Genomic DNA, 18,093 nt, shown 5'->3' with positions numbered 1-18,093 from the left:
ACTGGAGTTGTGACAGCCTTTCAGGTTAAACCTTGATCCCTTTAACTGCAGCCTTATCAACACACCAACACCTTTGTACCTGAATGCAGACAGGGACAAGAATTCTCTCTTGATGTAGAGCCACAGCAGGTGTGCCTGGGGTTGATGGGATAGACCATTATGACGCTTTCCCAAAGGGGGCTTCTAGTTTTGGGTGCCCATTGACTTCAGTGGTAATTGTGGGTACTTGGCCCTTGAAAAGAGTCAGGCCCAAGGTGTCTCAAGTTGGACAAAGCAAAGAATAGAACCCAGGAGTCCTGGCTCCTAGGCCCCAGCATGTGATGGGAGGGGCAGCACGGCAATAGTTGTTGGAGGATTTTAAGCACGCACACAAATCATTTTGACTGCTCCTTTACGGAACTATTTCTGTTGTCATCACTGTTACAAGTCTCGAGTTCTGTGGGAAGAACAATTCAGATGCCTGATTTTAAAATGTCCAGAGGAGTCACATAACTCGATATTCCTGCAGTTAATGCAGCGTCACACAGCTTTGGATCAGGACCTCTCCCTGCTTTTGTTCTACAGGCTAAACTCTGAACAGCCTCATGCAGGGCTGTCAGAGCCCCTGCTCCTGGGCCTCTCAGCACAAGCCTCTGGCTGGAGCAGCTTCTGCAACCCTGTGCTTCCTACTGCGTACAAACCGCACGCATAGCACATGCCTTCCAAGATACGCTTTGTGAAGATTTTGGGTGAGGCTGATCTGAAAGCAATGTGCTAAACTGATAGGCCTATCCACCTTGTGGGGCCTGCATCATGACAGTACTTCAGCGCCATCTGAAAGCATAAAAACCTGTCTCTATTTCCATGTTTTCTTGACAAATAAGAGGTTGCTCAGGAGCATTGGGTCTGCAGGTGTCGACTTGGTGCAGGTGTTGGCTGGCAGTGATTTTTGGTTTTTTTGAAGGAAATGGCATCGAAGTGTTTGAGGCAGAAGATAAATAAACTAATTTGTTATAACCACCAAAGACAGAGGCTCAACTTCAGACAAGAGAGGGCTGCAATAGTTTCGGATGACCTCACTTGGTTCCTAGGTGAAAGTTTGCTTATTGATCATTTCTTCAGCTGTGTAATAGACAGATAGGTAGAGGACTCGCTAGCATGACTGATGCTCAGGGCTGAGCTGTAGCTGAAGTTTTCTTCATTTAATAACTAAGTTTCTGGCTCTTTCTATAAAATAGTTTTGGGAATTCCACTCTTGCGTCCTCCAATCTCCATTATGACAGAATCCAGGTGTTGGGTATGTTTGTAGCATAGCGGCGAAGGGGTTACTTTTAAATCCAAACCACTGCAGAGACCTCCCTGACGGAGCCGCCTTTTGGTGCCAGCAAACAGGAGGGAATTTGTGCACACTATGCATTTACCATCTCTGCAATAGAGCCTGAGGACAGCCTCCAGAATCAGTCCAATTCTCCCACCCCACCATCTGGTGGAGTACTACCTAGACCAAAGGTGTGGGCATCCCAGGTCCCTGAATTACAGGGATGCTCCATAGTATGGTCCCCATCTCTATTCTCCTCCCATGCTCCATACCTTAGTCCTAGCTTGCCGGCCACATACCACACTCAACCCTCCAAGTGTGAGGGAGACAACCATGACATTCCAATTAACCCATTAAATAGGAGGCATTACAATGAGACCCCCTCACCAGAGACTGAGATCAGGTGCCGCACAGCAGCAGCCTGGCTAATCAACCCAGCAGGTGTCATTACCTAAGCGGCATTCACAAAGGCACATTGACTCCAGGGCATAAAGTCCTATGCCCCACTTAAGCCTCATGTTAACAGCTGTGTGCCAAGCAGTGCACATGGTTTCACGGCAAAGCTTGTGCCTTGGGGTGAATTTCATGCAGGAGGGTGGCTCACACACGCTTTGGGAGGGGAAAACTTGCCTGAAATTCCCTTCTCTGGGTGTGATACAGGCTTAACAATTGAACAGCACCTTGGCCTACTGGGATTTAGCGACCCTGGAAAGCAGCACGCAGGCGTAGGGTGGGACAAAGCATTGCTGGCGAGGCCATGCTTCATAGCATCACTACAGCCTGAAATCACTGCTGTGTTCCTGGGAAATTAGAGCCACTCCAGTGTCTGCTCTTCCCCAGCATCTTTCATCCATGGAACTCAGACTTTACCAACTTTCATTCATTTAGCCTCAGCACTCCTGGGGGACAAAGATCCTGGCATTGCTGATGAGGAATTAGAGAGAGTGACATGCCCAAGGCTGCACTGTAATTTGCAACAGAGCCAGGAAGGGGATCCTGTGCGACCAAGTCCTGTGCCTTAACCATAAGATCAGCTAATTCCCACTCCCTCTTGGGTTCTATGTGAGGAAACAAACATCACCTTTCTTGTTGTCAAAGACTAAACACTTACAGGAAAGCACATTCAAATGAAACCTCTCCTGTTTGTGGGGCCAGAAATAACATGCCTAAATCTTTTTAAATGAGAAAAAATATAACATTTATGTTTAAACAGTCAGAATCATTCAGATACAAAATAAATCCACTGATGATTCAACAGTATTGTCACTTCAGAACCAGTTAACTGTCAACCACAAGCACTGCCACAGCATTAAAAAAACCACAGACTCATGTTCTGAACTGGGGACAGACATTTATATAAATAGGCTCCAACACAGAAAACAAGCAAGCATTCATTTTTAATGCCTGTTTCCAATAGCCTTCTCCCACCTTTGTCCATGCTGCTGCCAGATTGTAAGAGTGTTAGAACAGAATCAGTGTGTCAAGAAAAAAAAAAAAAAAAGACTTCCGTCTCTAACTTTCCCAATTAGTGGTTTTAAACGAGAACTGTAGTAATAAACAGACTTGGCTAAGTGATGGGAAAAACAGTGCAACCATTTTCCTCTTCCCCAGAACTGCAGAGTCAGTTTATCTGAAGCATCACTGGTCAGTAGTGCAAGGAATAGCTGCTATTGCCACATCTGAAAGCAAGCTTCATTCAGAGACTCCTGTAATAAGAACACATTCACCTCGTTAATCACAGGATAGAGTTTCTAAAGCCATTTAAGAAAAGAATAAAAAAGAAACGAGAACAACTCCATGAACTGAAGAGGGATCAAGGCAAAAAAAATCTTTTCGCTTATTTGGTACCTGTCAACCAAAAGCTGTTGGTGTTTTTTAAGTTGATCAGACCACAGCATCTGTGTAATATGGTGTTAGCCCTGTGAATACAGGCAAGGAAACCGCTTGCCCTGCAGTCTCTCTATGGTAGAGACACGAAAAGCATCCAACTCCCCAGGCCCTCTGAGAACTAAACAACACTTATTTTGTCCAGCAGTGGCTTGTGGGTGATCTTACTCACGTTAGAAGCACTGCTTGATGGAGACCATCTTCTGCACTCTATTTAAAAGTCCATCGCTATGGCCACTGAGAATTTAAAAATAGAAAAAAGCTGCCATTGCTAGTGCAGGACCTTCAGTGTCTTTGCTCCACTGTTGCAGAGTCAGCCAGAATCAGACAAAGCAGCCCAAGTGAACCCCCATCACCAGAACTCTGTAAGGCCATCAGCAAGGGGCACACAGTAGCCAAGGTGTAGAGAAGACACTAGGACAATGTTTAAGCTCTGCAGCAGGAGCCAATAGCTTTAAGCACATCCTTCAGACATTCTTCTCCCCAAGAGCTCACTCCTCCTTACCTAAACAGTCATCCTCTGTTTTTTTTTTTGGTAAAACTTGTCTTATCTTAGCAACCAATTGTGCAAAAATCTCATTATCAGTTGCAATGCCTCACGACCAATTCTCACCACTGACTGTACGGATTCTGGGTTGTTGAGTCCATATGACAGTGGGCCTGTGTCTCTAAAGCGGTCACAAATATAAATGGAAGGGTAACAACCTTTGTGAATGCAGTAACATCAAATCCCTCCTGTAAGGGGTTAATCAGTTGGCACCTGACCTGAAGGACCAATGGGGGAAAAGAAGATACTTTCAAATGGGGGGTGGAGGGAGGGAGAGAGAGAGAGAGAGAGAGAGAGGGGTTTTGTTTGTGCTCTTTGTTTTTGTTCCCTCTTAGAACAAAGAGAGACCAAGCAGGTAACCCAGCTCCTACTGAAATGATACTTGCATTTCCTTGCTATTACACTTAAACTTACAGAAATTGTGTTAGATTATCTTTTGTTTTAGCTTGTGAATTTTCCCTATGCTAAGAGGGAGGTTTATTCCTGTTCTGTTCCTTTGAAGTTGAGCCTAGAGGGGAATCCTGTGTGTTTTAAATCTTATTATCCTGTAAAATTACCTTCCACCCTGATTTTACAGAGGTGCTTCTTTTACTTTTTTCTTTCTAATAAAGTTCTTCTTTTAAGAACCTGGGTGGTTTTCAGGACACAAACCCCAAGGGTCTGGTCTGTGCTCACCTTGTTAACCTATTGGTTGGTAGATTATTTTCAAGCCTCCCCAGGAAAGGGTAAAGGGGTTTGGGGGAATATTTGGGGGCGGGGGGGTAGGACTCCAAGTGGTCCCTTCCTGAATGTTTATTTAAATCACTTGGTGGTGGCAGCAATACCGTCCAAGGACAAGGAAAGGAATTTGAGCCTTGGGGAAGTTTTTAACCTAGCTGGTGAAATATAAAAGTTTAGTGGGTTTTTCATACGGGTCCCCACATCTGTATCCCAGATTTCAGGGTGGGGAAGGAACCCTGACAAAAAGCACTGTATAAATGTAGCATGCCTTGTAATTACGGTCTTTACGATCACAACTAAACAAGTGACTTCAGACCTGCATGCCCACAGGGAAGGCGAGACAGGCCTGTTTCAAACCACTGATATAGGCCTTGAGTCAGGATTCCCCAGCTATTTCTAAGCTGTACCTAACACAAGTGCCTCTCCAGGTCTCTCTCCTCAAACAAGAAATAACGGCTTCACAGTGAAGTTACTAACATTTCTCCACATGCTTCTCTCACATCCGCTTCCTCCTCTTCCTGAAGCGAGTACTTCTCCTCGTTCGCAGAACTCTGGTCTCACCCACATCAGCGCCGGAGCCTGAGACCGACTGCTCAGCAGGTGCTTCACCTCCAGCATCCTGCAACAAACAGTGATAGGGCATTACTGCAGGCTGAAGATACTTGGGATCGCAGGAAGGACCGGAACCCTCTCCCCACAAATCATCCAGGGATTCTGGCAAGGCTGGGAAAGAATGGAACAAAAATAGCACTCTCTTTATTACCAGATCATTAAAAGCACAACATGATGCCTGTTCCCCTTGATCACACAGCTGTGCCAGACAGCATGTGTTCTCCAATAGTGAGGAACATTACATACAGAGTGTAGTAAAAATTCATCTAGCCAATGCTCAGGTGTTTCTTCCTGGAGACAGTAATACTGCAAGGATTCAAGCTGGAGCCCTGCTTTTACAGCAGCTCCCTAGCTCACAGCCTCTGTCTGGCTCCGTGGCAACGATTCGTCCTCCCACACATGATGATTTTGCCACTGCAGCTGGGGGTTAGGCTGAGGCCCTGCTGAACACGGAGCTCCAGAGTGTCTCAAAGTGAAAGACTCTTCCCCACGCCAATGCAGCCACCTGGACCGTGTGCACATTCTAGCAGGTAAAGGGAATCCAGTCTGACTTCTCCCCATCAGCCCCCAGCTGCTGAAATGAAGCCACTCCAACTGAATGAAGGTGGGCAGGCGGCAGGACCCGTAAGTCTTTGTCCACCCCTAGAGCAATTTGGGAGCTCCTCCTGGGTATGACCCACTGTGCTTAGCACCCCAGTATCAGCTTGTGGGGCTGACGCAGGGGGCAAGCCTAGCTGCAGGTTCTTCCCTGAGGAGAACAGGCGAAGCCGGCACTATTTTAACACCCTTCTTTGATCAGCTCTTCTAGGAAGGGACTGCCAGTGGCAACATAGGAACAATGGAATAAGGACCAGGAGGACCCGAGGATGAGGCATAGTCACCACCCACCCCTTTGGTGTTACGGAGCTTCACCAGGACATCTCTCCCCCAAAACCCCTTCCATTCGACAGGCATACAAGCACTTGGAAAACTCTAGTCTAGTCACACGTGACGCTGTGGAGTAGGAACCTTACATTCTACATAGGGACACAGGTGCTCTTCCCCTTACATCCTGGAGATGCAAAGACCACCGTGTTACCTATCCACAACGTAAGGAATTCTCAGACAGACCCAATCCTGCTAACCCAAGCTTTCCTGGGAGAGGTAAACAGCTGCAGATCTTCCCCAAGCATCCTTCTGCTTTGCTCTACTGTAGTATCCACCAGCACAAGCCGAAAAGGAGGAGCTTTATGGGAAACACCACCAATTCTGTAAACAGGAGCTTTCAGAACAGGGTTAGAAACAGGGTTAGAAGTTAAGGATCATTGTGTTTTAACACTATAAAGAGAATTTAAGTTACTGAAAGTCTCTCTGAAGATTGCAACCAAGAAATGCACTATTGCGAAACCCTATGCCATCATGGCTACCAACAGCCCTAACTAAATTCTCCAGATTCCCTCTGACAACCTTCTACAAAGCAGCTCTGGGTTTACATCTGCAGCCCTGTGAAAATCTAGGGGTACTGTAAACTAACCTGAGCTTCGTATTTAACAGACCCAGAGACGCTGTAATGACTATGCCGTACCTACTGACTGGGTGCTCCGGGAAAGAGGGCTTTGGCATGGGTGGGAAGGAGTGGCACATAATCTGGGTCTAACATTGCATGGAAGCTTGATCTTTTTTTTTTTTGGTGGGGGGGAGAAGAGGAGGAGGAGGAGAAGAGAGGATCCGACTTCCGTGGATGCAGGGTACTGCGTGAAGCAGGGAAACTTTCCCCTAGTTCTCAAACCAGATAAATCCATGCTTACTCAAAAAGGAAAAAAAAAACAAGTTACAAGCCAAATCCTGGCCCCAACAAAGTCAATGGAAGTTTTGCCATTAACTCCAAGAGGAACAATTCAATGCTTTGACTTTACCTGATCAGTGATGTCAGCATCCCCACTCCCAGGGACAATGCCAGCTTTGCTATCCAAGGGTACTTCCGCTGGTCCTTTCCCACAGCTTTCTACCTCCATCAGTTCCTTGTCAGAGGACTCCTCTTTGTCACTCTCTGAACTCTGCTGCCAGCTGCTGGAGAGAGTCGTAGTCACAGAGGGAGGAGGCAGAGTTGCTAGGACGGCTGGGAGAGTAAATGCTGCTAAAAACCTGGCTTTCAGCAGGAGATAGGCAGGGTTATCGCTGAGTTTCTGCCACACCAGCGCTCTGACAGCTGGCAGATCAGCCCCAGCGCCCCCATCGTCGTGCTCTTCAGAGGTCCCGAGGCACGACACACGCTGCTCCAGTGTCTTCTTCTGCAGAAGCAGCCTGGAGAGCGTTTTCAAGTTGCACAAGAAAGGTGGCAAGTAAGCCAAGCTGGTTTCCAATGGGGGCACCGGGATGCCTCGCGTCCCTCTCAGCCACTCCTTCACCGAAGCCTCATCCTCAAGGGAGAGAAGGCTGACATCCAGGAGGTTCTTTTCGGCACTGGGCATGGGCAGCCCAGGGGAGTTGTCCACTTTTGGGGTGCTCTGTGGCTTTGGGAAGATTGGCCTGTTCCTGGTTACCCGTGCACCAGGAGCGTCTGAGTTCTCTACTATGTTGTTACAGGCCAGAAGCTGATCCGGCCTTTGCACCAGGCTCCCTTCCAGCAGGATGTTTGGATTGGAGGCGGTTCCGGTGAGGATACTGCAGTTAGTGCTCTCGCTCGGGGCAGGGAGACTTGGTGAGCAGAGCAGGTCAGTCCATTGAGTGCTTGCAGGAGGCTTCGCTTGGGGCAACACCACAGGGCTGGGGTGCAGAGCTGCTCCTTTACCTGGAAGGCTTGCTGGAGTTGCACTCCTCTCTCCAGAGGAGTCAGATATCCTCGAGAGACTGTTTAAAGATGCAGGAGCTGGAGGAGTCACGCTGGGTGAGTTGTGCCCAGGATCCAAACAGGTTACGGATGAGGAATGAGTGGAAGGATTTAAGCAAACCGTCTTCCCTGAGGGTGCCCCTTCCACTAACTGTGGGCTCAGCACTTGTGTACTCGTGCACCCGATGGGAGGGTGACTTGCTTCAGGTGGCATCTGCGGCACTCTTGGGGCAGAGGTCTCTCCAGTCTGACTCTGATTTTTGGCAGCACTGCCTATGATCCCAGCTGCAGGCTGCTTCCCTTGGCTCTGAACACTCACCAATGCTTGTACCGAGGTGGGGATCAAACCCTGTTGCGTTACCACCCAAGTAATGGGCATGATGTTCTTGGGAACCACGTGAGACCTTCCCTGGGGAGCTAGGATAGCAGGCAATAGATTGACTGCATTTTGCTGTGACCTGATCAGTGCTGGGGCACAAGTCGTGGATGGGGAGGGAGAGGTTTCCTGGGGGCCTGACTTCATGGAGGCAGGGTTCAGAGAAATGGCTGAAGATGGCACCAATGCAATCCGCTGTGGCACAAAGGCATGGTTTTGCAAGGCTACAGGTGCTGAGCTGGCACTGAATGCTTGAGCTTTCTTGCACCCCTGGGATAGGCCGTTCTCCCCTGCACCCATGGGTCTGTCCTGAGAAGCCTCACCTTTGGACACATCTCCCAAAGCTGCCTCATTGAGCTCTCTCTCGGATTTTGCTCTCCTCTCGGAGGAGCAACTGCTCTCTGCAAATTCTGGGGCTGGAGATGAATGGCTTCCGACAGGTTTGGGAGAGGAGACAGAAGCCATCACAGGAGTAAATGGAGGTAATGACACAGGTACACATGCTGCCTGAGCATTCCTGCTACCTGCCAATCCAGCTGTCTGAGGCTCACTTCCTCCTTGTGGGACAGGAACTACCTGCTGCACAGGGTGTTGGATTATCACAGAGGGTGAAACCAACACCTGGGGGGCAAGAATCACTGTTTTCTGCAAAGTTTTCTTAGCCCGGGACTCCCGCAGCCTCTTCTCCCTCAGTAATTCTGAGACAGTTTTAGGCTTTTGCCTGGGAGTGGGAAGAGTAGGGCCATCTGCTGACACAGCTCCAGGTTTCTCCTTTGCTTTTAAGGCGATGGGTCTCCTGGCTCTTCCCTTTGCTGGGACCTTCCGGGAGCGGGGCTGTGCTGACAAGCCTACAGAAAGAAGAGATTCTATCAATGCTTTCAAAACTGAATGAGGCTTTAAAAGTTGCTCTCTAGCTATTAAAGCATAGAGTAACTTAACATGGTAAGTAACACACAACTGCCATTCATGCTAACAGGGAGCTCCAAGGGACTCTACGACAGAAAAGGTATCTAATCTGCACTGTTCTGAGGGCCTCTTTAAAAAAAAAAAGTGACACTCAAATCCCAGTAATGAGGAGTGACTGCAACTATCATCCCAGGAGTCATGTGCAGAACTTACTGACAGAACTATATACCATGGAAGGGAACGCCCCGCAATCAGGTCAATATAACACCAACATTCAGCACCGGTATTAAACCGTGCCAGGGTGCCAGAATACCCAGCCTTCAACAACACTACAGAGCTGATGTCCAGAGCTGATGTCACAGCATTGTTGGTCACCCTGTCCCTCCAGAATCTTTGCCCTTCTTTATTAAATGGCATCTTTCTATGGCCAGTAATGGAATGATCAAATACCACCAGCTTAAAAGCCCCCAGAGAGTAAAATGAAAAGTGATTTTGTTCTTGAGGCTTTCATCACATTGAGAGTCGTATTAACCAATAATTAACTAAGCACAAGTCCCTGTATATTGTGAACATAAATGGAAGTGTTAGGGTAGGTACCTGAAGAGTTCTTGGAACTGCAGGAGGGCTGCAAAATAAGGAAACAGATTATGAATTGTGTTCTTGGGATATCTAGAGATCAGATACATGGCACTGAAGTAGACGGCACTCATATTGTGAGTACATCATTTCTCCAGATGTTTCTGGGAGAGCTTTGTACTCTAGCAGGAAAACAGGATTCTGGCAGGTATACATTAGCACATTAGCAGGAAAATATCCTCAGGACACTGAAAACATGTCAAAAGTGGACCCCAATAAAACTAATGATGTCAGTGCAGTTGTGCAGGTTGGATTTCTCCTATCTTCCTTTCTACTGACACCACGTCTCTTTAGAGAGTTTGAGCAGCAAGTCCACAGGACTTGGCCTAGAACAGGAGTCAGAACTCCAAGTAAGAGAGACACAAACAATCCTCCTTGGTAGATGTTGCTGTTCTTGGAACCAGTTGGCACCACTTTAATCATTTAGCCACAGAGCATCAGTTCGTGAAGGCAAGGGCCCAGCTGACCCTTTCATTACTGTGAACACCAACAGCAAAGATATCTTCACTATTTCCCCATTAGCTTCCAGGCACTACTGCAATACAGATAAATAATTGTTTTATTGCCCGCACACACAGTATGGCGGGAATGCGTGGGAGAGCCTCGTACCAGCTTTTGAAAAGAGAATCATCATCAGCAGATCCAGCAAGCATAAGGTATCCAAAGCTTGGACCGTCTAGACAAGCTATTTAGCCAGTTGTAATTATAAATTCACAACAGCCACTTCCTCTTCGAATACAGCATTTCACTAGTAGATCTTACAGAGCTTTACATAGGTAAGTGACTTTTACTAACCTCATTTTATAGCTGAGGGAAAATGAGGTTAAGTGACTAACTCTTGGTGACCAGAGTCTAGTGACAGAACTGGAAACCCAACCCAGGTCTCCCACTGCCCAACTCGGCACGCTATCCACTCAGCCACATTAACACTGGTTTTAGTCTCTCCTCTGTGAGAAGTACAAAGCAGCAGCTGACAAACAGGATATATACAGCTTCCCTTAACACGAACAGTCGGTGATTTCCACCCAGGCGCCCCGCACAATGGGACAGGGTTTGAAACACACACAGTACCTTCTGAAGTCGCCTTGTATTCCCAGCCATGGACCTGATGAGGTCTGACTGCCTCATCTTCCTCTCACGAATAACCTTCATGCAGCCACTAGTGTCAATCTGGAAGAGCTGCAAGGAGATGAAAATCTTATGTTAAAGCTCAGCTTGGAAGAGAGGCATTCTGGGGGTGAAGGAGACGACACCCTGCAAACAGGAGACATTTCGTTTGAAGAACCTCAGGGCCTTTTTGTTGCCACTGGAAAGAAGCTAGGTAGTATTTGGTTCTTTGTATTGCAAGATTTATTTTTTTAAGCTGAATTTACAATCATGGCTTCTCTACGTGGGTCATATAAATACAGCAAGACGTAATCATTCGAGAGAAAAATAAGTGCCAGTGAGGGATGTTAGTTATTTTTATACTTGTATTTGATAGATATTTATGTTAAAACTCTGGAGTCCAGTTAATGCAGCGGTGCCCACCTGAATGAAGAGCGTGAACACTGGAGTGCTGTCCAGTGTGACTGTCTGAAGCTGTTCTTGAATAACAAGAGCTGGAAAAAAGAATCCAATGTAAAAAAAAGTTAAGTGAACATTCACATAGGTCTGCAGGTGGTTATGAGCAGCACCCCTCCAATATTAACATTTGAGGGGCTGAATAACGACACTTGCAACTCACCCTGCTCTTATAAAAGACTCTGGCAAAAGAGAATCCCCTCTGTTAAGATCTCAGAATGACCATATATGCTCATTGATTTACTCAAAATAATTCCCTGCCTCTTGATTAACAGACTCCTGGATGGGAAAAAGTACTGTCTCAATAAAATCTAACCTACAAAGGAAGAGTGCGGTCTAGTGATTAGGGTTGGAGACTAGGAATACAACTCCTGGGTTCTACTGCCAATTCTGCTGCCATCTTGCTGTGTGACATGGGGCTACCCCTTCCCCTGTCTGGGTCTCTGGTACCTGTACCGTAAATGGTAAGAGGTAATACCACTTACCTTACACCTCAGGAGGTCAAAGGTGCTTTGAGATCCCAGGATGAAAGGTGCTGTGTCCTAAGGCACAATCCTGGAGCCCTGTTTAAGAGTCTGGTGCCATGCTTGTAAGGAGTGGGGGGGGGGGGGAGGAGAGAACAGAGACGGGGACAGTTAGAAACCTGATGGGGTCAATGGTACCTTTTGTCTGATGGGACGCCATCCTCTCAGCTCTAAAGGTGCAAGGCAGTAGGACATTGCCGACCCACGGAGTCACTGCCATCAGGAGCCTCCTCTCCAGATTCTTTCTGTGAAATTGCTCTCTCTGGCGACGGTACTTTTTCTCCTTAGTGTTCTGTAATCCCTGCAGCACCTGGTCGTCTGACGTGCCCGGTGTCACTCCAGAAGCCACTGCTGAAGAGGGGACATAAGGCTTCCGTAGCCAGTCTTGCTGTATGTAGCAGAACAAAGATATAAGATCACAAAAATTCAACCCAAAAGCTATAAAACAGTAGAGCTCCATGGAATTCTATGGAATGATGCCGATGTATGCCAGTGGAGGATCTGCTCCAGTGGGTTTTTATTCCATTTTACCAGGACACTGGAGTCAAAACACTTACTGTGTGTTAAAATAAAGGCTGCAGATTAGAAGAAAGCATATACACCTTGGATTTCTTACCGGGGCAGGGGTTATAGGTCAGACCACCAAAATTAAATTATAGCAGAGCCATCAGATTGCTTAAGTTGGGGAAGGATAACAGTGCTCTCAATTCCTTTCTCTTCACAAAGCGCATCAACGTGAGTTCCTAACCGCGTCCTTAGGGATGCCAATATGAGCAGCTACAGGGCACGTTACTATTTCAGTGTACATGGGGACAGTGCATAGTTTGTAAGCAGCTGACCAATTAGATTGTTTGTTTTGCCTCCCTTCTTAATCGCACAGTAGCTACTTATCTTTTTATCTACACAGAACTCAGGTTCAAATGCTGTTCCCTATGTCAGGATCACACTGGATAAACCATCAGTTGCAACACTTGTGGGTTTGGTCCTTCACGGAGGATTAAAAAAACCTCAGCAGATCACGTGCGCGCTAAAGCGAAGCCTTCCATCGGGGCATATAAATGAGAAGTGCAAGGCACTATGTTTAGTGGGGAGCACACGGAACTCTCAGTCCCAGCATTAAGTGCGTAGCCTGGGTAGGTATATGTTTAGAGGCAGTCTCAGAGCTACATGCATCATTGGCCCTTTAACAAGAGCTCAGAGAGGAAATAGGAGTGTGGGAGTTAAAGTTGCTTTGGAAATGTTACTCCCTTCAGACCATCGTGTATGGTTTATCATGAAGACCATCTGGAAGTCAAAACAGATTGTCTGTGCTATTAGCAGGGGAAGCCAGAACCACCAAACAAAAAGGCACTTACGCATTTCCTCTGAGAACAGGTATTTCTTCTTAGCACTCTCCTCACATCTTCCAGGGTAACTTTTAACACTTGCTCTCCTCTTATGGAAGCCTAGAGAAAAGTATACAAAAGCCATAAGAATGACCATACTGGGTCAGACCAATGGTCCATCTAGTCCAGTGTCCTGTCTTCTGACAGTGGCCAGGGCCAGGCGCTTCAGAGGGAACAAACAGAACAGTCCCAATTTCTGGCAGTCAGAGGTTTAGGGACACCCAGAACATGGGGTTGCATCCCTGACCATCTTGGCTCATAGACATCGGTGGACCTATCCTCCATGAATTTATTTAAGTCATGAGCCAAAACAAAAAGTTTACAGGATTAAGAGTCTTGTGAAGAACTAATCTGCACTGCCAGCTAGATATTTGCATTTTCTCAAAGTAACCAGCTCAACTGTCGTTTGTGGTCAGTTTAACTTTGTCTCTCACACACTAGCCCAGTGCTGCAATGTTTGGTTTGCAGATGCACATAAACTTTCCTCTGAAGTAACAAAAGAAAAAATGTTAGGAAACCCAAATTTAGGACCATTTTGACCCACCTGTTCTGCTTTTCTGGCTTCATGGGGGGGGGGGGGGGGGGGGGGGGGGGAGAGAAGAGACACAAACCTGAAACTTTTCCCAGAGAAATTGGGTAATCAAAGTCACCATAAGACACGCTGCGTAAAATTTTCCAAAGGCATCTCATCCTGTTGGGGTGTGGTGAAGTTGTTCAGGAAAATAAAGTATAATTGATTGTCAAGTGTAGCATTGGCTTGATATTCAATCTGATTTTCCAGAACAACCTTGAAGAGTGTGACCCCGACAGTAACATTACATTTTTCCCTGAGTTATGCAAATACCTGATCTGCATTGAGATGAATAGAGGCTCTCATGGCCAATATACACTATTGTGATAGCTTTTAACCTGAAATGCTCTACAATTTATACTAACATCTCCATGCACAGAGGGCTCTTTCTCGACCCCAGTAATAATATCTCTGGGGTGGAGGGTGGCAGCTGTTTGACAGCCACACGAAGCCACAGTTTGGGAGGAAGAGTGTCATGGCAGAGTGAATTGACAAGCAGAATGCAATTGATGACACTGGCACTTGGCTAGGACCTTGAGGTTAACACCTTATTCTTACAGGAGGTGCTATGGAGGCCTTGAGGATACCAAAAAGGGCAAGGCCTTGGATTCTACATTTCATCCAAAAGGTGGTCTTCCCAAAACAGTGCCCCTTACGACATACAGGGGCAGTGGTCCAGTAATGATTCAGAGGGGAAAAAGGGGCCACAATCACCCACACCACTTGCCTTAGCAGTCTCCCATCCAACCTGATCAATGCTTCACAGCTTGAGCTTAGTTGACAGCCCAACAGTACAATCTTTTTAAAGAAGAAGTAAAGTGCTCACCTGCTTTACCAGTTCTTCTGGATCCTTCAAATTGAGGTCAGTAGAAGGTGAATACCTAATACCTTTCAGTATGGTACTTAACCCTGCTGAATCAGTTGGGATTCTGGCCCTGCCTCCTCCAGCAGACGTAGCTGAAACTCGTTTTAAGCGTCCCTTTACATAAGCACTTGTGGAACAGTAGAGAGAGGAAATCAAGTGTTTGGCTTTCCTGCAGTTGGCCGGATCTGTCCTTGTCGGGATCCACAGGTCGAGTCCAGGCACTGTATCCCTGAATCCTGAGGGGGAGTCTATTTCTCCCTCAGAGCTATTCATTAGCTCCGGCTCTGAATCCTCGCTGCTGCTCTCTGAAGAGGTGGAACTGCGTCTCCGCGCTCGCCTGCGTTTCTGAAGGCGTTTCCTCGGCCTAGACTTTTTCTGTTTAGCATTAAAAAACCATAAAACCTAACAAATAAGAGCTGACAAAAATATTCACCACTGATTTGTCTCCCCCCAATTTCTTCTTCATTAGAGCTGGAGGCAACCAGCTGGCATTACATACAAATGCTTTAGAGGACAGCACGCCACCAGGAGGCAACCCCACTTCACAGTCTCTGACATAATTCACATGCTACTTCTAGGACCAAAGCCTTTTATGAGTTCAGAATTCCTGATACAGAGGCAAGTTCTAACACCGATTTCTGTCTCCAGCAACAAGGCTTAATGCACCAAGTGGATACACTGACCCCACAAGTCTCTCTCGTCTTCACACATTTAGGTTCTATAAACCTTTAACCTTCAGGACCAGGGGCCAGAGTTTAATAAGAACTCAGCACCCAACAGCTCCCCATTCAGGATCTGACCCTGCAGCACTGATGTTAATGGGTATTTTCCCCACTGGCAAATAAAATCATGCCTTAAGGTACCTCAAACACATGGCCAGATTTTCAAGGGTGTTCAGCCTCTATTGAAAATCTGGCCACGGGGGTGTCTACACTGCATTGTAATCCCACATCTGTGGGAACCAGGCTTGTGGACTTGGTGTTTCCAAGCCCATGCTTGAGTGTCCATAGGGCATTGTAAATTCGGGCTTACAATTGCTGGATTTGGGTCTCACAGCTATGCTTATGTGTCTACACCGCACTACACCAACTTTCTGACTCAGGTCCACAGCTTGAGCTGCATCCATGCTTCAAAATGGCAGGGCGAGGATCGAATCACAATCGGACCTGGGCTCCAACCCACCCCCCCAGGAGGGTCCTAGGGCATGGGTCCTGAATGCTCACTGACTTGAGTCAGATGGATTTTTCCCCAGTCTTTTCTTAAAGAAAATGGGTCTACAGCAGGAGTCCCCAACGCGGTACCCGCAGGGGCCATGGCGCAGGGGCATCTTAATGATCCCATGTCCTGGCCTCCGGGAGAGCACCCAGCGAAATGCCACAGCGGCATTTTGGCGAGGACGCCTCTTGCTGATGCCGCTTGCCATCGACAAGTGACGTCATCAAGAGGTGTCCCCGCCAAAATTCAGGAGCAATGTCTCTTGATGACGTCACTTGTCGATGGCAAGCGACGTCATCGAGAGGCGTCACCGTCTAAATTCGGCGGCATTTCGACAGGTGCTCCACCGCCACAGTGGTCCTTCGGCTGGCGCTTGCCAGGCAAAAAGGTTGGGGACCACTGGTTTACAGTATAGCAGGATGTTGTACTTCAAAACAGGTCATTTGATTACTACAAAGGAAAAGGAAGATAACCCACTATACCAGATCAGAGAGTTACAATACCTTAGCACCAATCAAGGCTTTCCATTTGCTTAGACACTGGGAGCCGGTTCTGTGTGGTAATTCAGAAGCTATTTTAGTCCAGTGACCTAAGGAGATAAATAGTTGGGCCATGTTAATATCTTAAATTAAGGAAAGCTAGTCCCTCTCTCACCAGATTAGACTCCAGATAATATTTACTTATACTGTTCAAGAAGTTTTTTTTCCACTGAATAGTAATACTTTTAAGATGTGCTACAGATGTGCTGGCTGACCTTAGGCTAGTCAACACCTTTGGTCTCAGTTCAGGAAGTCAGACAAGAACATGCTTAAATTTTAGCAGTGAAGTCAATGGGACTTAAACACATGCTTATGTGTGTTCCTGAATCCAAACCTCTGCGCCTCAGAGCTTCCTTCACAGTAACATGCAAAATACAGCTTACCAGACAGGGGTTATGCAAGGATTAAATAAAAGGGACATCAGCTTGAAATCTAGTCAATTTCAGAAAAGTTCCAACTAGTTTCAGATCCTACACCTTCCCTGAGCTCCCAGTTAGTTTGTGTGTGTGTGGCTTTATGATCATATTTTACTACTTTATAAAATGTTTCTCTCTCCCATGCCTCTCTATGAAAGGTCCAGATAGAGGAAACTGACCAGCTATGCAGGGAAGCTGAAATGGACAATATGCAGAGTGCTGTGAAATGCACAAACTACATAAACAGGAAAAGTGGGTGACTGTTCTTCTCTCTAATCTCTTTCAGTTCCAGTAATCCAAGAGGTTACCTGCATCAACGGTAGGCCGACATTCAGAAAGTAGCGTGATCTTTAAAGGGACAGTCCCTTTTTAAAGCAAGTGCTTTTTACACATAGTCAGAGTTTAAGGCCAGGAGGGACCACCAAATCATCTAGCCTGATCTCCTGTCCAGCACAGGCCACCACCACCACCCACACACTAAATCCAGCCTTCAAAATTAGACGAAAGCATTACAGCCCACAGGAGACTAGCCCATTACATGCCACAGGCTGAGAATAGAAGGGACAGAGGTGTCCGAGACCACCACAATGAAAGGAAGGGAGATATACCCAGAGTGACCTGCCCCTATACACTGCAGGGGAAAGCAGAAAAAAAAAAACAGGGTCACTGCCAATGTGATCTGGAGGGAAATTCCTTCCCGATCCCACATATGGTGATCAGTGAGACCCTGAGCATGTGAGCAAGAGCCAGGCAGCCAAGCACCTGAGAGACACAGAATGCTCGGTGCCACCTCAGAGCCATGGCCTACCTTCTGCAGTGGCCATGACTGATGCTTCAGAAGACTATCACAGAAAAACCCAAATACATTGTGGGGAGGTGGGGAAAGTCATGTTTATGTGCGTTCCTGAAGCATGAGGTTTAGGAACACAAGACTGGATGTGAGCCAAATGAAAAGTGCTATACAAATGTTATGTAATTTCTTGTCCAAAGCCACAAAGAGTCAGTATCAGAGCTGGACCAAAACTAGAGGAATCCCTAGTTCCTAGTCCTGTGCTCCAACTCAACCTCTTTTTGCCATACACTTGTAGCTCGGGTTAGAAGGTGGAAAGGTGGTTCCCTTCCAGTAATTACTATTAGAAGAGGGAAGCGTATAGCTGCCTGCCCAAAAGCTTCTGTACTGCCCATAAGATCTTATCCAGAAAGAAAGTAATGCACAGGGGAGCCC

At 46.9% G+C, this 18,093-nt stretch overlaps 1 protein-coding gene across 1 annotated transcript in view; it reads right to left on the bottom strand.

Annotated features, from left to right (window-relative positions):
- Positions 1-2,309: 2,309 nt before the first annotated feature.
- The window catches only part of SNAPC4 (small nuclear RNA activating complex polypeptide 4), a 30,182-nt gene continuing 14,398 nt past the window's right edge, over positions 2,310-18,093 (bottom strand). Inside the window, exons 15-24 of the mRNA XM_030535185.1 lie at positions 16,417-16,502; positions 14,660-15,073; positions 13,233-13,322; positions 12,016-12,265; positions 11,321-11,391; positions 10,862-10,969; positions 9,752-9,779; positions 6,959-9,096; positions 4,927-5,070; positions 2,310-3,003 (exon numbers count right to left, since the gene is read on the bottom strand). Of these exons, the coding sequence (XP_030391045.1) occupies positions 4,948-5,070; positions 6,959-9,096; positions 9,752-9,779; positions 10,862-10,969; positions 11,321-11,391; positions 12,016-12,265; positions 13,233-13,322; positions 14,660-15,073; positions 16,417-16,502 (3,308 nt within the window). The 3' untranslated portion in view covers positions 2,310-3,003; positions 4,927-4,947. The remainder of the gene's footprint in view (positions 3,004-4,926; positions 5,071-6,958; positions 9,097-9,751; positions 9,780-10,861; positions 10,970-11,320; positions 11,392-12,015; positions 12,266-13,232; positions 13,323-14,659; positions 15,074-16,416; positions 16,503-18,093) is intronic.

Source organism: Gopherus evgoodei, chromosome 16 (genome assembly GCF_007399415.2).
Source record: "Gopherus evgoodei ecotype Sinaloan lineage chromosome 16, rGopEvg1_v1.p, whole genome shotgun sequence".
Taxonomy (NCBI): domain Eukaryota; kingdom Metazoa; phylum Chordata; order Testudines; family Testudinidae; genus Gopherus; species Gopherus evgoodei.
The sequence above is the reverse complement of the archived record's forward strand: the minus strand, read 5'-3'. Positions and strand labels throughout refer to the sequence as shown.